The sequence below is a fragment of the Bos indicus genome, chromosome 19, assembly GCF_029378745.1.
Source record: "Bos indicus isolate NIAB-ARS_2022 breed Sahiwal x Tharparkar chromosome 19, NIAB-ARS_B.indTharparkar_mat_pri_1.0, whole genome shotgun sequence".
NCBI classification, from domain to species: domain Eukaryota; kingdom Metazoa; phylum Chordata; class Mammalia; order Artiodactyla; family Bovidae; genus Bos; species Bos indicus.
This window is the reverse complement of record NC_091778.1, coordinates 57,865,928-57,881,817: the sequence shown is the minus strand read 5'-3', so window position 1 is coordinate 57,881,817 and position 15,890 is coordinate 57,865,928. Positions and strand designations below refer to the sequence as shown.

General features: G+C 58.8%; 1 protein-coding gene across 3 annotated transcripts in view; it reads left to right on the top strand.

The window, feature by feature from the left end:
- TMEM104 (transmembrane protein 104) overlaps positions 1–15,890 on the top strand; it is a 54,652-nt gene that overhangs the window by 24,828 nt on the left and 13,934 nt on the right. For all 3 annotated transcript variants that reach the window (XM_019982056.2, XM_070774120.1, XM_070774119.1), the window contains one exon: positions 15,144–15,237. In XM_019982056.2, coding sequence (XP_019837615.2) covers positions 15,144–15,237 — 94 coding nt within the window. The remainder of the gene's footprint in view (positions 1–15,143; positions 15,238–15,890) is intronic.

The window sequence follows — 15,890 nt, the reverse complement described above, 5'->3', positions numbered from 1 at the left end:
TGCTGCCCCTCAGTCCTTGGTGGCCAGGAGGGCTTCTCCCGTTCTCGTGAATAGCTGGAGCTCTACACATCTGCCCAAGGACGTCTCCCCTCCCTGCCACAGCCTCTCGCTCTGTTATTTCAGCAGCAGCCCCGATGCCCTGGGGCTGTGGCATCTGCTAATAAATGGGTCACCGCTGTCAACCCTTGCACGTTTATTCTCACCGGTTCTGGGGCAGGAGGTGGCCCAGAGGCTCTGGGACCAGCAAGGAGGGAAAGTCAGGGTGAGACGACAAGTTTCAGCGGCAGCAGTGACTTTATAGGACCTGGGGATTCTCGGGAACCATCCCAGGAGACCAGCCTGCACCCCCAGAGCACAACTCCAACGAAGACAGCGTGAGCGCTGTGCCCAGATTTGCACAGGGTGGGGGACCCAGAAGGAAGCAGGGGCCATCGAGACCAGAGGCGTGGCCCCAGAGGGCGAGCACCATGCTGGCAGGATGAGCCGTCTCCACGGAGGAGTCAGGGGTTGGCTCCATCCACAAATCCAGAGCTGAGCCCTCAGCACAGTAAACAGCCCGGTAGTCCCTTGTTTGGGGACATCACCCTGTCTGAGTCCCATGGGTCGGGACTCAGCCCAACACCAAACCAGAACAAGCTGGGCGAGGTTCCTGGCCACCTGGGGCAAGGAGGGGGTTGCCAATGGGGCCTCACAGGGTCTGGGACATCCAGGCACCTCCCTTGTAGGAGGGGGACTGTTTGGGGACCTGCCTAGGCTACCAGGGACGCTGTCTTCTTTCTTTTCCTTTTCCTCTCCCAGTGTCTGCGCCTCATCCCGTTCTGGAGGCTCCAGGAAGGTCGGTTTGTTTCGTTCTAATTTTTGTGGCTGCATCTGGTCCTTTGCCTCCTGCAGTGCGTGGACTCTCTAGTTGTGGCGTGCGGGCTCAGTCACCCCGAGGCACCTGGGGCCTTAGTTCCCCGACCAGGGGTCACTCCTGTGTCCCCCGCGTTGCAGGGTGGTTTCTTAATCATCGGACCACCAGGGACGTCCTGGAAGTCTGGTTTTGTTGCACCTCACCCGTCCCTCCCCTTTCGCCAGTCATGCTGGGCAACCCCCTGAAGGTGTGGCCCGTGGAGTAGCTCCCCCAACCCCAGGCTGGGCCCACCCTGAGTTGGTGGGGGTCTGTGGTCATCCGCCAGCTCCTCTGGGCCCCCGGGAACACTTGTGCCCCAGGGTGTGGACCCCCCCCCCAAGTGCCCAATCTCTGCTTCCAGCCTGCAATCCTGGGTCTCTAGGAAGAAAACATTTATGCCTCACACCCCAAGACCACGTGTACGCACTCCCCAGACAGACGCTGATGTTGAGCAAATTCTAACTTCAAACAGTGGCCAGCGCTCAGGTTGAAATGACTGACTTTAAAGGATTAGCTTGTCTCTTCTTTTTCAGGGAAATCGATAACACAGGGGCGGGCCTGCATTTTTCTCCCTTCCTTTTCCTGGGGAGCTGCCACTCCGGCTCATCCGGGAGCGGCCGCTGGTGTTTTGCTGTGCTTTCCTCCACCACGCCAGCCCCCGCCCTTTCTAAATGAAATTCAGATTACACTGTCACTCACTCCAACACTATGGCTTATCTCTGGAGCTCCTGTCAGGGCACCCCAGGGCCCGCAGCCGTCACCCCCCATTGGTGCCTGTGCCCAATGCCAGCCCAGCGCTGCCCAGCGTTGCTCCAGACCAGCCCTCACCTTTCCGAGGAGACCTGGGTAGCGCCCCTCGCTGGACCACAGCGACCGCCCCCCGCCCCCGCCCCCTCGCTGGATCACAGTGATCCCCCACCCGCCCCCTCCCCAGCCCTAACCTGGTGCCCTGCGTTGTTTGGCCCCAGCTTCCTCCAGCGCAGTGAGAAGCTGCTTGTTTTTGTTCTTAATGCGGTTCTCAGGGACATGGGTTCTGTCCGCTGGCGTTAAGCTCGCCATCCATCACGCCCCACGTCCTGCCTCTGTGATGGCTGATGCCTGACCCGCCAGCTTAGAGGACGGAGCTGACTCCCCTGTGCCGCCAGCTCCCAGCTCCCAGTAAAAACACCAAGTGGCGGGAGTCAGGATCACAGACAGTCCTCACCGCCCCCTCCCCCAGCCTCAGAAGCCGCTCCCCGGGTGAGCTGGGACCCTCTGCCTTCCTTCCATCCTGCTGGGCTAAGGGAGCTCAGTTCCAGATCCCGAGACCCCCTTCTGACGACCGCTTCAGTGTCTCCCTGACCCTGTTGGAACGTCCCCCGCTCTGTCGCCTGGAAAGTAACCAGTGCGTCCTTACAAACAGGACTCGCCCTGGGCACCGGCCGCTTATACCCCGGGCCTGTGGGGAGCTGTCGGTTTGGCTTGTCTGGTGTCTCGTCCTTTCTCCCTGCCCCCGGTTCCCCAGGCCCAGAGACAGGCACTGACAGGAAAGTCATCTGTGAGCCGCAGCCGGTCGCGGGCGCTGCCGGCAGACTCGGCTTCTAAGCAGCCCCGTCGTATGAAAACCCCAACGTAAAAGACAAACTCCGAGGGGTAATTACTTGTTACAGAACAGTTTGTTATTTTACAGAAGGACTCACGGCAGGTTTCTCTTGAGTTCTTGGTTTCCCTAGTGTGTGTAAAACACTGTTCTGTGAAAATTAAGTATTTATAAATAGAACCTTTAGAAGCCTATCTCTTGGGTAAATTCTAGTATCCGCGTGTTCGTGTGTAAGTGGGAATCCAGAGCCGGGCTTGTATAGAAACAGGCCAATGTGGATTTGGCGTGGGCATCAGAGACACACACACACACACACACAGCCCCAAGCCAGGAAAGCTTCATGGAGCATATTAAGAATATATCCACGGCCCACGCTCATGCACAGGCCAATTTGGTTGGGAAACTTCCAAATAGGTCTCTGTGGGGAGTGTTCATCCCCGCTGGGGACCTTCTGCACTGTCCTCTTCCTGGACCATTTTTATCCACGCTTCACACTGATCTCAGGCACACCCTGAGTGCCAGGCTTCTCTATTTGTGCTCAGCGAGATCAGAGGGTAAGAAAGCTGGTTCTCCTTGCTTCACGAGCGCCTCGGGTGGGTCCTGGCCACTGACCCGTGTGTGTGTGTGGTGTGTTTTCAGGCAGTCGTCTCAAGAAGCTGCTCCAGGGGCTTCCCTGGTGGTCCAGTGGTTAAGACTCCAAGCTCCCGATGCAGGGGGCCAGGCTTCAGTCCCTGGTCAGGGAACTGGATCCTACGTGCATGCTGCACCTAAGAGTTCACATGTCACATTAGGGGCCAGCACAACCGAATTAATTCATTTTGAAAAAAAGAAGACGCCTCTCCGGGAAAGCTCCCAAAATCCTCCAGCTCTAGTCATCTCTGTATCCCCTCTGCTCCAAAACCTCCCATTTCTGGGCAAACAGCTTAAAAAAAAAAGATTCTGTATTCTTTAAGGAAATGCCCCAGCTGTCAATTTCAGATCTCTACTCTCCCTTGCTCTTTTTTTTGGCTTCATTTCCCAAAAAGTCTGGGAATGAATTGTGGTCAAGGAAGCATCGCAGCCTCTCAGGAGTTCTAAGGATAATATGAGTTGTTCTTAAATACTCTGTGCTGACTAGGATCAGAGCTGTATATGCCGAACCGTGTTCCTCCTCCTGCTCTGGTCTCTCCGCTGCTTCGGGGCACAGATGAGTCCATAGTCCTTGCAACAGCCCTGCTGACTTGGGAGGCCGTGCCCCTCCCTGAGCAATGTTTTCTCTGTTACAGGGTGTCTATTCTAAGCAGAATCTGCTGTCTTTCTAAACAGTGCCCCAGGGCCCTGGCAGTAATGGTTTAATTAAATAAAGCACTCCTTCTAAAGTAATAACTGCGCTCCTCCGTGTGGCTGGTGTGCCAGCCAGTGGTGCTGGCCCTGCAAACCGGGCAGGGGCTGAAGGTACCTGAGGGCGCGTCCCCCAGCCCGCAGGCCGGCCCCTAGGAGAACGCAGGAGCCGGAGAACCCCAGAGGAAGTGCAGGCAGCAGAGAGGTGCCTGGGACTCGGGCGCGATGACACGGGGCTGAGCAGTTAGGGTGCAGATCAGTGATGACATTTGATTAATTAGCACGTGGGCGGGCTCTCTCATGGGTTAGAGTAGACCAAGGCACGTTTTAATCAGGCTCGCAGTGCCGAGAGGGGTGCTGCAGAGGGCGTCGCCGAGCAGATGCTGCATGAAGGCGGAAGGACAGGTCACAGGGCACTGCAGGGCCTCTGAGTTGAGCTCCGGGAAGAACTTGCGGATTGAGATGTTCTCTGGAAACCTTGACAGGAGGAGGGACGTGATCGGTGGGCCAGGTTGGGTGCTGATCATGGCTGGAAGCCTCACCGACTGCCCCCTCCCCGACCAAGTTGTGACATCTGAGCAGTTCTGGCAGAACTGCTCACTGCCCTTCAGGAGGCTGCCCTCCACCCCAGGGACAGGTCACCGGCCTCCAGGAACGCTGCTCAGCCCTCCCTCTCCCCGGGTCAGGACACAGGTCTCACTCCACTGGGTCTCAGAGCTTGGTTCCAGGATCACTGGCACGTATGAAAAATATAGATTCCTAGACTTCCCTGATGGTACAGTGGGTCAGAGTCCGCCTGCCAACGCAGGGGACATGGGTTCGATCCCTGGTCCGGGAAGAGTCCTCATGCCATGGAGTGGCTAAGCCCACGCGCCACAATTACTGAGGCCGGGAGTGGCAACTGCTGAGGTTGGTGCACCTGGAGCCCACGCTTTGAAGAGGAGTAGCCCCACTCACCGCAGCTAGAGAAAGCCTGCAACGAAGGCCCCGTGCAACCAGAAATAAATTTAAATTATTAAAAAAAAAAACATTGCTAGGTGACACCCCAGACCTACTGTAGCAGCATCTCAGACTGCAAGGCCCAGGAATCGGCACTTTGCTCCGGTTCCAAGGGTGACTCTGGGTCCTCTCCCCCTTGAGAAAGTCGGCTGGCTGAGGCCCTCTCGCAGCGGTACGTGGTCTTGCCGACACCCAGCCTCCCTGGGAGAGGCCTGCCCTGGTCTCCCATGGATCTGCTTCCCGAGGTTCGGCCAGGGAGGTGGGGGTCAGGGCCCTCCCGAACCGAGCCTCCCCCAGGAACGAACGGACAGGCGTCACAGGCCTCCGGGCTGGCGTCACGAGTCACAGACTGAAGGTGACGCCTCCTCCGTGCTCGGGCGTCAGGAGTGGCAGCACACAGGCTCAGTGGTTGTGGGGCGTGGGCTTAGCTGCTCCATGGCATCCGGACTCTTCCCCGACAGGGACGCAGCCGCTCTGCTGCCCTCATCAGGCCGCTTTCAGACTCTCAGCATCCCCAAGACAGGGGGCCCTCCGGCGGTATCCCTCTGCCGCCTTGGCCATCAGGCCCCTGCGGGTGGTGCTTCCTCCCGGAGCCACAGCGTGCCAGCCCCATGGAGAGGCCTCTGGGCTCTGACCATCCACCAGGGAGGAAGCCAGGGGTCTTCAGCCAGATTTCTCATACCCAACTCGACAGAGCTCCTTGATCAGCCAGCTCCCCTCCCCACGTCCAAGGTTACTGGGCACCCAGCAAAGAGTCCTGCCCTTTCCTGACTGTTTGGAGGTCAGTGATCTGCAGGGCAGGGGTGGAGCCAGCCGCCCGTGCTTGCTTGCTGCAGGGCTCCTGTGTCCAGGCACCCAACTTCCTCCATTCCAGCCCCCATGAAGAGCCCAGTTCCCAGCACCCGCTCTCCCTGTGCAGAGATTGGGGGAGGGGAGAGTTACGTGGGGTGCCCACACATCCGGCCGAGGTGCCAGCAGCAATGGCTCTGCCACCTCCTGTCCCTGGGCGGGCGGGGGTTGAAGCAGAAGCAGTCAGATGCCAGCCGGTTCCTGGAGGCACCAACAGCCGTGCGGGTCCTGAGGTCCACGGGGCTCACTGCCCATCCAGCCCAGGGTTGCATGGCTGGGGATATGGGTGCTTTCTCCCAAGAGAGCCGAGTGGCAGGACTGACGGCCCAGAGGGTCCCCACCTTCTGTTAACACAGTCCACGATGCAGAGTGATACCCGCCCGCCTGTTCCCCTCAAGGCCTCCCGTTCTGAGGACCCGTAAGGCCCAGTGGATCCCAGCCTGGCCCCGACAACTGTTCCCCAGCTCCAGGATCACACGGCCAGTGCCTCCAGCTTCCTCGCGTCTGTGAGGCAGTGTGTATTAAGTTGGCCAGGCCCAGGGGTGGGAGGACTGCCAAGTGCCCCCTCCTCTCTTGTTCCTTGACATCTAGCAGAAATAGACCAGGACCCAGAGCTGTTTCCAGTTCTCCGCAGACAGATTTCAGTAGCTGAAGAGTGGGACGTGGTGAACCAGGCCCACAGTGCCTGAGAAGTTCTCTCTGTGCCTCGGTTCGCTGAGCCTGGGGAGCGATGTTGCCATCCTTTCCTGCAGCTTTTCAAACCCTGCTGCCCGTTAGAAAAACCCTGCCTCCCTCTACGAGACCTGGCGGCATGTTCCCCGACCAGGGATCGGACCCCCAGTGGGAGTTTGGCGTCTTATCCACTGGACCCCCAGGGAAGTCCTGAGGCCTGTTTTCTTGCCTGGGAGCCTGCCCTGGGCTCACGTGCCTCCCTGGCTCCACGGGGCTCCCCGCCAGGGCCAGCTCAGCGTTTTCCCGCGGCTGTCACCGCGCCCAGCTGGACGGGGACATCCCCACCCTGCCCTCTCTTCTCCAGCTCCCAGGACTCCCAATTCTAGTGTTTCGAGTCCTTTTCGGATCTCATCCCATGAAAAAAGGGAGGGCTCCCACCGGGGGATTCGGTGGCTCACCTTGGAGCCCTGGGCGCCTGGACCACTTGTCCACGGAGAGGTGCCCCTCACCAGCCCCCTCCCCACCATCCAGCCCGGCCGCCTCCCAACATGAGGCTCGCCCCAAGGTCATGAGGCTTTTCTGTCTTTGACTCTTTCAGTCTGGTTTAAGGTTAACCTGACTGCCATTTCCCAGCTCAGGACCCTTTAGGAATGCCTCTCTCTGTGTGAGGCAGCTCTAAACTCCTCCACGAAATATGGTCTGCTCTAATCTCCCTTCTGGAACTTTCTCTGTCACCACTGCCTCACCCTCACTGGCCACTGACCCCCGCAGACGCTGGGCACTTTTCACAGCTCTGCACCCCTCACGTGCCTTCCCCTTGCTGCAGAGTCTGACAGGCACTCACTTACTCCAGGCTGAATCAGGGGCTCCCCCCATGACACCCCGTGCCGTGGCGTTAATCAGACTCATCCGCATGCAGTTCCCTGGCTTCACTGGGAGCTCCTCAAGGCTCGGAGCTGAGCCTTGTCCACCTTTGGGTCCAGAGCCAGCGTGAGGCCGGCCACAAAGGGGGAGGGGGCGCTCTGTGAGCGTCCGAGTGGACGAGACCCCTCAGGTGGGCAGCCGCTGTTCCAGCCTCAAAACCTCCTCTTCCAACCAGCCCTCCCCTTCCCAGAGACCTGGGCCGTCCTCCGCTCCTCACTGCCGGGACGGAAGCTGCCCCTCACTGAGGGCTTAGGGGCCCCCTGTCTTTGCGGGGGGCAGGCGCTGCAGATCACGGGGAGCAGTCAGAAGCCATCCAGTCTCCAGGAGGCGGGCTCACCACCCATGTCTGTCTCTGCCGCCCCTTGTCACCTGGAACGTGAGCAGTGGAGTGTTAACGTTAGGACGGGTGCCGGCTCCAAAGTCAGGTCTCTTCCCCCCACAGGGCCCCCAGCCTTCCACCTGTTTCACCCCACCTCCCTCGTCCTCCCACAGCCCCGACCCTCCGCAGCTCCTTGTCATCATGTTCTTAAAGCCCACCTCGTGCAAGGTCAGGCCCCTCAGTCTTTCACCTGGCATTGTGGGTGTGCACCACCGCCACCGCCCCATCTCTCTTTTCACACTTGTAAGGAGCCAAGCTGTCCTTTATAAACCCCGGGGCTTATCATCATTGAGTGAGTGACTGCGTGGGTTTTCCACAATATTTATCTCCCTCTCTAACACACACACCCAAACCACAAGGGTTGAGGCTCTGGCATCAAATCCTTGGAACCCTGCCCACCACCGGGTACCATCTGGTTTTTCATCTGAGAAAGAGACAACACAGGCGCGCAGGCTTGTCCTCCAATCAGAGGGCGAGGGAGGCGGCAGCCGTGCCAGGCTAATGCCACTGGGCCGGCCCAGCCCTCCTGCCCGCGGCCCTCCGGGAGCCAGCCTTGGAGCGGGTCCTGGAGAGACTCTTTCTCTGGGGCGTAATCAAGGCAGGGGGTCAAGTGCTGTGCAGAGAGAATGAGCCTTGGATACAGACAGCCTCTGGTCTCAGCTGTCTTGGTTGTTACGAGATCGTGGACAAGTTAATTAGTCCTCTTCAGCCTCAGTTGTTTTTTTTTTTGTTTTTTGTTTTCAAAATGAAGACAATAGCTAGTGTGTAGGGTATCAGGATTAAAAAGCAATCTTATATGGAAGATGTTGTCGTGTTTGGGCGCTCAGTAGGTGCCTGGTAATGTTGGTTCGGGCTTCTCTGGGGGCTCAGGGGTAAAGAACCCGCCTGCCAATACAAGAGACGCAGGTCCGATGGGAGCGCTGCCCCCAGGGGCCTGGACTGCCTGTGTCCCGCCCTCCCCTCTCGGATGGCACACGCGGTCCCAGGAGCCCTCATCTCGGGCAGTTGCCGCATCGGCTCCATCCAGGGCCTTTTGGGTGTTCTCTTCCAGGCCGCCCCCTCCCCACCCCAAACCAACGGAACTCACATCCTCTGGGCTTGGACAGGCAGAGTTGAATGCGCGTGCAGGGTTGGGAGCAGCCACCCCTTCCGTGGCTCCTCCCTGAAATCACTCTCCCAGGCTCCCCCGTCTCAGAGACAAATAGCGTTTTCACCCGTCTTCTGGCAGAGGTGTTTCAGGTCCCCCCTCCCTGGCCGGTCTGCATTGCTGCCCGGAAGCCACCCCTGGAGTTGCCTCCTCTTCAGAGTTAATCAGGCGTGAGGACAGGTCTTTTCTCCCCAATTCCCAGGTCTGATGGGCAGTCGAGGTCCCACCATGTGGGTTTGGTTTCTTGCCTCTGTTCTGTAGCCCAGTGGCTGTTTAAGAACTCCCTGGGGGACCTGTAACTTTTGGCTCCTTGTTGGCTCTGTGCCCTTCTCTCCTGGGCTCTGCCTCCTCAGCAAGCATGCACTCGCCTTTTGACGGGAGCCACAGGTGTTAACATGTCTCAGCTCTCGCTCAGTCCAAATGGGACTGAATTGTTTGACATGAGCCAACTTGGCTTTCTGCTGCAGATGTCGTGAGATGATAGCGGGTTTCTAGAGCTGACTTCTGTGCTCCAGAAGCCTTTTTAGAGTGTCTGGGCCTCAAGTCTCCACTCTTATCTTCAGGCATCACCTGAATCTTTCATTCTATTCAGCAAGCATCTCCCAGGTACCTCCTGGGTGAGGTTTGAGGGGAATCCAGGGAGGGACCCAGGGACCCTAAGCCATGGCGACCTGCTCTAATCAGCTCATTCGGCGGCTGGAGAGGCATCTGGCCTCTGTCTGACTCCATCACCCCTTCTCCAGCAGCCGAACGTATTTGAAGGATCAGTGAGTAAGAGCTTGGCAGCACTCGCATCGTGGCCGGACTGGTCGTCTGAAGGCCGGCAGCCTCTCCTGGCAGGGGCCCTGTTGTTCCCACAGCAGGGCTCCTCATGCTGTCGGGATCAGCCGCCCCCGCCCATCCTCTGGGGGAGAGTGTCATTCTGAAACCTCAGCCTCCGTTTCCTGCGAGAGTGCTGTTCCGCTGCAGCGTCCCGGTGGCCTCCTCTCAGCGGTGCTGCCTCTCCTTGCAGGGTTTTGGCTGATGAGCTGTGCTCGGGCTCCACCGAGCGCCGTGCACGGGCCTCTGCTCTCCTTCCCACACGTTCATCCTTCGCTCGATGGGGATGAACGTGAACTTGCCCTGCAGAGCGCTCGGGCTGCAGGTCATGCAACAGGAAGAGTCCTGACCTAACGTTGTGTGGCAGGAGCTCCTCACTTGGCTTCAGTTGTATCGCATTCCCCGGTCCCAGCACATTGGGAGGACAGGTGGAATTCACACCACCCTCCCACGAGGGAGTGCTGCTCCTTGCTGGGGCGATGCGGCCAGGGCTGATGTTCACCGACTACCTTCTCTGCACACACGATGCGCTCTGGGACCTTCACGAGCACTCTGGGGTCTCGCCGTTAGCTGGGGCACCCTCAGGACACAGGGCCCCACCCTAAGCATGTGGCCCCAAAGCCTCTGGCCCCCACTCTGCCCCTCGCTGCCCCAGGGCACACCTCCTCCTCATTGCCGCGTCATCAGACGTTGTAATTCAAGTTGGGAAGATGTAAACTTCCAAACCAAAACGTTCACAGCCACTTGAGAAGTAAAAATAGACTCCTTGAGCATGTCTTCACTGCACTTCAAGGACACGTTGAAAGTTCAGTTCCCATTTAGGGATGGGTTCGTGCTGAGTTGCCATTAATCCCAATTAACTCTTAACCCCAACAAGGCCGGCCCTGTGATCGAGGCATCTGTGTCCTTTGTCACTTGAAATGACCTCCAGGATCAGTCCAGAGAGCTCAGCTGTGCCCTTGGTATGTGTGAACTGGCTCCCCAGGGCCCAGTGTCCTCCATAGCCCGCCCAAGGGTCTCTGTGTGTTTAGGTAGATCAGGCAGCATTCACCCTTCCAGAACTTGTTGCTCCATCACCCCTGCTGGATTAACAGAGAAGTCTGAGTGCCCCCTCCAGTCCTAGAGCATGGAGATGCCAAGTGGCTCTGCTGGCCTTTCATGTTGAAACTCCAGGGACTTCCCTGGTGGTCCAGCGGTTAAGAATCCGCCTTGCAATGCTGGGGACATGGATTCAATCCCTGGCCCAAGAGGATCCCACGTGCCCCAGAGCAACTAAACCCATGCCACAATTAAGATCTGAGGCAGCCGAATAAATATTTAAAAAAAAAAAACAGGGAACCTACAAGAATTTAAGTGGTGTGGTACCCAACGTGCGTTTGGTGATTCAGTCAGGAGCCCCCCAAGTGAAGATACAAATGTTTGGCAAATCGGGCGGGGGAGACTGGCACCTGAGTGGGGCTTGAGAGGTGACAGAGAGAAGGAAGGTGGAGGGGAAAGGGCAGTCACGAGGGGAGAGGCGTGAGGGTGAGAACCAGCTGGAAGTGGGGAGAGGAGGTGTCGTGGCGGGGAAGCAGCCTCACACAGCGGGGAGCGTGTGCATCACAGGGTCGGCGGGGTGGGGCAGGGCCGGAAGACACCCAGTCCCGTCCACTGCTTCCTGGGTCACCCGGCCTCTCCAGACCCCCTGCCCCTTCATCAGCAAAGGAGGCCCCGGCCCCTGCCTGGTGACCATTCTGCTGCTCGTCTAGGGTGTTCTCTCGCTGCCGCCTGTTGCAGGAGGTATAGCTGGTGTGGCGCTACAGATGGCCCTGAAACCGTGCGTGCGTGCGTGTCGAGCATGAGCAGGTGTGCTTGGGGCTGAGTGTGGGGAGGGGACATGGGTGCCAGCGAGCTCGGGCCCGGGAGGGATCACGACAGGGACACGGGGCTCCAGACGTCTCCCCAGTCCCAACCTGCCGCCAGCCCTCTGCCCACCTGTGTCCTCTTACATTATGCATTGTTAACACTGTGACCCCCCCCCCAACACACACACACCTCTGACTCCTCCCAGGCTCCCTGTGTCCCTTCCAAGACTGTAAAAAAGCACACTCCTGTGGTTTTAAGCCACCAGGTTACAGCAGCTGCCAGACATGAGCACAGTGAGGAAGGACTCGGGGGTCGTGGGAGCAGCCGGAGGTGGGTGGCACCCTTAACCTGCCTGGGGACACAGGTGGAGAGGCAGCCTGTCGAGTGCTGAGACTCCCAGTCAAGTTCACCGAGCCCCCCCGGGACATCGCGAGAGCCATGGCCAAGCGTGCCAGGGACGTGAGCCACCTCCTGTCCACCAGGACCCCCCCGGGACTCCGTGCCTTCGGTGGGCGTCTCGACTCACCAGCTGGACAAGAGAGACCCACACGCAGCCCCATCTGCACCCTCCCGGGTCTCGGACTTTGTTCCCGTGACCGATTCAAAGGTTTCATTTAGAGACCAAAGAATTCGTTCTTTTTGTTTGTTTGTTTTTTTAAAGAAACACATTTGGCCACAGCAGTTGGTGTCCCTGCCTCCTGTAATGAGTCTGACTTGGAGAGTCCTTGAACAGATCCCGAACTTGAACTGATCAATGGCGTTTGGGTGTCTGGAAATGGCTCGGGGAGCCAGCTAATTTATAATGTCACACAGGCTGGACAGGAAAACCCAGGAGGACAGACTGTCACCTGCCTTTTCATTCCTTCTTTGGGTAAAAAGAGAAGGGAAGACAGGCAGTGCCACGCGTGGCTGTTCAGCATCTAGCAGTGAGCTCGGGCCGGCAGGACCCCCGGGACCCTGGGGCCGTTCCCCCGCCCAGACCTCGCAGCTGCACCGGGGTGAGGCCACGCACCCTGGACGCCAAGTCTGGCTGAACCAATTTGCAGAGAACACCTGTTCCTGAATTAGCCCCAGCTTGCGCCGTGTCTCGGTCTGGGCTCCCAGTGCTGCGTGAGCTCCGCCCCGCATGGGGGCTGCTGTTTGCCCATTGGCCCTACATCTTCCCTGACCCTGCGGTTGGTCTATGGTCCCGACTTGGGGGGATAAAGAAAGCACATTCTAGCTGCTGTCCAGCCACAGATGTCACAGCTGTTGACTTCATCTCCCCAAAGAGCCCTTCACCACCTGCCCCCAGCCTGGGGACAGACCTGTTGTCACACACGTGGACCCCAAAGAGCCCGGCAGGGCTGGACCCCCGTTCCCAGCCTGACTCATGCTTCCTGGCACTCGGTGGGCACCTCGCGTACACTTCCAGACTCTGCCCTGGGAGGTGTGTCTGTGTGCTCCGTCCCTTTGAACGAAGGGTCTCTCGGCAGAGTCCCGTCTACAGGGGGGTATGCAATGGGGCCACGTGTGTAAAAGGATATTGACGTATTTCCTGAGGAGGAGGATGAAGACAGGGTCCCTCCTGGAGAGGAGACCTAGGGCGGCCCACAGCAGCAGAATTCCCCGCCTGCCTGCAGGGTGGGTTCTGTGATCTCCTTGTTTTTACATAGTAGAACCTTCTAAAACCCAGTCTTTAGGCCTCCAAGATAAGCTCTGACCCCCACCATAAGCCACCCACCACGAATATGTCCGGCACCCACAGCTGGAGGTATCGTAGGTCAGAAGTGAAACACCCCAGCTCCTGGCCCGGGCACACCACAGTCTAGTTTCAAGCAGCCCAGGGTCATTGGAGAACGTTTATGGCAGGTGGCTCGGTCCATGTTTTTCCACGTGATTGTCCCACCCCCATCCTTCAAAAGAGAAATTCATCAGTGGAAAGTTTCCCTGAGGTGGTAATTTTCCTAAATGACTTGCTGATGGCACTGCAGACAGACTGGCTCAGCTGGCCGGGAGCTGTTGATCCCACACCTCTCGTGTCCCCAGGCCATGCCTGCCATGCAGGAGACCAGAGTTCGATTCCTGGCTTGGGAAAATCCCCTGGAGGAGGGCATGGCAACCCATATCCTTGCCTGGAGAATCCCATGGACAGAGGAGCCTGGCAGGCTATAGTCCATGAGGTGGCAAAGAATCGGACACGACTGGGTGACTGTCACCTCCCTGTGTCCCCAGGCCACAGGGGGACCGGCAAGGACTGCTCGGGAGCCCTTGTCCTCTGCCTCCCCCATCACCCCACCTGCTGAAACCGCTGCTTCTTCCAGAGCGGAAGCAGGGCTGGTTGTCGGCCCCCCGGAAGGAAGCTCCTTCCAGAAGTCTCCCAGCCCCGGGGGACTGCCAGGAGGCCGTACCCACCCCAGCTAATTAGAGGCCTTGCTTAAGCGGCGCTTCAGTCTTTCCTGTCATTCTCACAGTGATAATGGACTTGGATGAGCGGTCACAGCCTCTCCCACATCCTGCTCCCCTTCCAGGCGGGGCGGAGTCGGGGTCGGGGAACGGGCTCACCCCCACCCCCGTCGGGGGAGCCAGGGACTGGCCACCAGGCCAAGCAGCTAGGATGTGTTCACCGGGATCCCAGGGCCAGCCCCGACTCCCCCAAAGCGAACCCTGCATCTCTGGCAAGCGTCATTAGCATTAACGTGATAAAATGGCTCACTGTAAATGTTAATAAGGTCTGCCGCCTCCGCCGCTTTGCCACTTCCGAGTGGCAGACTGGAAATGGTGCCATCCTGTAACTCCACCCAGCAGCTTCTAATCGCTCCGCTCTCGGAGCAGCCGGCTTGGCATGGAGAGCCTCAGCTTCCCTCCGTCCCCAGCCCCAGTCTCCATGGGGCCACATTTATCCGCCTCCCTGTTCTCTTTTGTAGAGGGGGTTCAGTTTCCGCAGATCCCAGTTCTCTAAGGCCGGGTGTGAATTCTCTTCTGTTTTCCCCCTAAGGAAGCACTCGCTCTCCCTGTTCCCCAGAGAGGAAGGGCAGAGGGGGGGCCAGTGCCAGCAGCCCCACGGCTCCCACCCCCAACACCTGTCCACTCAGGGCTTCCTGCTCTTCCTGGTCCAGGATGTTTCTCTGTGGCTCTGCCCTGGGAGACACTGGCTCCGATTCTCCAGGCTTCACCTTCTCTCAGAATTCAAGAGGTTGCTGATTACCAACATCCTGATTAATCCTGTCCTCTGAACCATTCAGGATGGTGTCCTTCCCACTGCGCCGGGTCATCGGGGCCCCTGCGTCCCCACTCCACCATCCTTTCTTCCCAGTAAACCGTGAGAACCCAGGATGTACCTGGGGTTTGTTTCGGAGCCTCACCTTCCTAACCAGTGCTCATGCCAGCCTGCTGCCGGGCCCGTGACCCCCTCGGTCAGCACTTACTGAGAAGAGAAGCAAGCAGGGCCATGTCCCCAAGAGATAACCTGCGATTTGCCTAGAAAGTCGCCTCAGGACCACAAGTGTGAGGCACAGCAGACACGCACGGGTCTCAGTTTCTCTTGCAGCCCTGGTCCCCGGAACTCGCCAGGCGATGCTGCCTGACCCCAGGGAGCCTCTACCGCTCCCGGCGCACACCTGGGTTAGGAGCGGCCCTGGGGATGGCTGGAGGCTGCGTGAACAGTGTGCCGTCCCCACACGCACGGGGTGCCACGCGCCTGGCCTCTGCACCTCCTCACTCTCGTTTTTGTCACCAGGCCGTCTTCACGCTCCTCCTCGGACCCTTCACCTTCTTTGACGTCCAGAAGACCAAGTACCTGCAGATCCTCACGTCCCTGATGAGATGGATCGGTGAGTCTGACAAGCATCTCGAGGTCTGCCTCGCTCTCCTCATTCCCAGTCTTCCTGAGACGGCCACGCGGGCTCGCAGCCAGCGCTGGGAGGTGGAGGGGGCTCCCGTGGACTCCGGAGAGCAGGGAGGAGGCAGGCACTCTGTGCCTTTTTACTGGTGGGCAAATTTTGTCCCAAAAAAAGACAAGTCATTTCGAGGTAATGTGGGCAAAAGCGGGGCTCAGCCCAGGACCACTTGTTCCAATTGTACTGGGTCCCCACCACCCAGAGGAGTGCTCCAGGGCTCCTAGAGGCCTGGATGGGGCTGGGCCCCTTCAGGGCAGGAGAGCAGCTGCTCTTTGTTCTCACAGACCTGCCACGCGACACAACCTTAAAACTCAGCGGGCCATGGTGGCCACCTCTTGAGTCCCCGGCCACTAGAGCATAAAAAAACACCATAGTACCTTCCAACTGACGCTGCAAAGAGCAAGACCCCCACTGTCCTTGGGGAAGCTCGGGGGTCTCCCCAACACCAGGTCGGCAGCTGGGAGTTCATTCACTTCCGACACCGTCCTGCCAGCCACCCGGAAGGGCCGGGACCCACTTGGGCCCACGACCGGAGGGCATGCAGTCACCGTCACCCCCGTCCCTGGCAGGTGCTCTGGGATCAGTTG